Below are 2,065 nucleotides of genomic sequence, written 5' to 3'. Positions count from 1 at the left end.
TGCGCGGTCGCTTGGGCGATGGTGGCCAGAAGTGGTCGTCGTTGTCAGGATCACTGTCGGTCCCATGGTGCTCGTCGTTGTTCGTCGATTCCAACATCGCCGATTCGTATTTCGCGGAGCCATCGTTTAGCAGTAGCATCGGTGTCTCTGCTGGGCGAACACGCTACGTCCACGGGTGGAACACCATGCTGTCACCGGACGTCAACCTTGAAGATCTTCTGCACGTCGTCAGCTCTCTATTCGTCGATGTCGGCTCCGCTTCAACTTCCTGTATTGCTACGTCATCGCCGCCGAGTTCCTCCTCAGCAGGCGGCAATGGTTCGTCGACGGTAGATCCACTTGTGGCTGCACGTCTTCATGCTGCACTAAATCATCCACCTCCTTGATCACATGGACGATTGTAGACTGGTTTGGTACAGCCGTATCGTAGATTCCGTTGACCTCCCGTTCATCCAGTTTCAGCGAACGTGACACCTTGAGCCTATTTGACTCCAAGTCGTACACCCGGTGCCCCTTGACGCTCTCAGCGTACCTCAAGAACATACACTTGAAGCTCTTTGCATCCAGCTTCGTACGTTTGACGTCTTCTCCATGAGCATACCCGGTAGAGCCAAACACGCGCAAATGCTTCATGCGCGGCTTCATCATGAAACACAGCTCATATGGTGTCATGTCCGCGTGAACACTGTTCGTGGTCCTGTTGATCAGGTACACCGCTGTATTCACCGCCTCGGTCCACCGCAACGAGCTCACACATTTATAGTGCAGCACGCTCCGAGCCTTCTCCGTGATCGTCTGGTTCATTCGCTCAGCCACGCCGTTCTGTTGCCAGCTGTACGGCACAGTCTTCTGATGCATAATCCCGCTGCGCTCACAGATCCCATCTAGAGCCTTGTTCACAAACTCAATACCATTGTCTGAGCGAGTCACCTTGATTCGCTGACCCCACTGGTTCTCGTACAGCGCCTTGTACGTCTTGAACTTGGTCAACACTCCACTCTTCTTCTTGACGAAGTTTCTTTTTTTTACAAACCGCAACTCATTCATATGGGTTGTAACAGCATGGTTCTAATGACGATACATACGACACAGAACGAGTTAAAATTATCCTTAGGAATTGCAATTGTAAGCAATTTGTTCTTAACTACAAGCGTAAAGTGTCCGTGTAGCGAGTTCGGAGCACAGAACTTCTTTAACAGGCAGTCTAACTTATTAATCAAACCATTTCACCTTGAGAAAGTCGTGTATCCTCCTTTGCTTTTTCTAGCATTTGCATGTCATTTTACATATGCTGACTCTTAGCCATAGCGTTGCGGGCATGGCTCTAAACGCACAATGCATTGTCAGGTCATAATTCTTAACATTTCTACAGTCACTGATGAATTGCTTGCCGCTTGCACCACAGATGCTGATTGAGTTGCGATTTGTGCAGAACTTGGTGCCGAATTTAATGTGAACTCTCTTGGCGATGTTCGATATGTTCTTGAGATGAAGAATGAGTATGAATTTAACGGGGTTACATGTACCCTGGTAACAGGGGTGTGTGTCACACGAGATGTGCATGGTGTGACTGCACCGAAACAAGAATACGGTATGTGGCTAGGTAGCCAGTAGATATGCATGTATTTAGATTTTACTATATCTATTTAGTATATTTAGTAAAATCTAAACTTTTAAGATTAGGATTGAAAAAATTAATAAAAATCAACTTCGATTTTGAACAGAAGTGTTCGTTTGCCTTGGTTAAGACTTCTAAGTACTTTTAGAGGCAGCGAGTTGCTATCCGCTGCACTAGTACTCGGTTCTTGTAAGGAACGAAAGGTCGGTGACCTTAATAACGCTTCCTCAAGCGCTAAGCTATGGCAGACCCGCTGCACTTGGTAGCACTTGTAGTCAATCTACACCTGAGTCTTTTAGTCGGGCCTCTGTGAGGATGGAGGAATTCTTCTCTTTGCCTCAGGGCATGCAGGACGGGCTTAACAAGCTGATGCCCTTGCTTGGCCCTTAAGGCGTGCAACACCTTTCGGCGCAAGGCCCCGAAGTGTCGTTTCTCCGCGACAAATCG

The 2,065-nt window shown here is 47.9% G+C and overlaps 1 protein-coding gene across 1 annotated transcript; it reads left to right on the top strand.

Moving 5' to 3' along the window:
* Positions 1-18: 18 nt before the first annotated feature.
* Positions 19-333, top strand: PHALS_07772 (uncharacterized protein; the record flags this gene model as incomplete). Its single annotated transcript, XM_024721299.1, has 1 exon — positions 19-333. One exon carries the CDS (start codon positions 19-21, stop codon positions 331-333), a length of 315 nt encoding a protein of 104 aa, XP_024586412.1.
* Between the last annotated feature and the right edge of the window lie 1,732 nt (positions 334-2,065).

The sequence above is a fragment of the Plasmopara halstedii genome, assembly GCF_900000015.1.
Source record: "Plasmopara halstedii genome assembly, contig: Scaffold_3120, whole genome shotgun sequence".
NCBI classification, from domain to species: domain Eukaryota; phylum Oomycota; class Peronosporomycetes; order Peronosporales; family Peronosporaceae; genus Plasmopara; species Plasmopara halstedii.
Note: the sequence above shows the minus strand (reverse complement) of the source record. Positions and strands in the feature narration are given on the sequence as shown.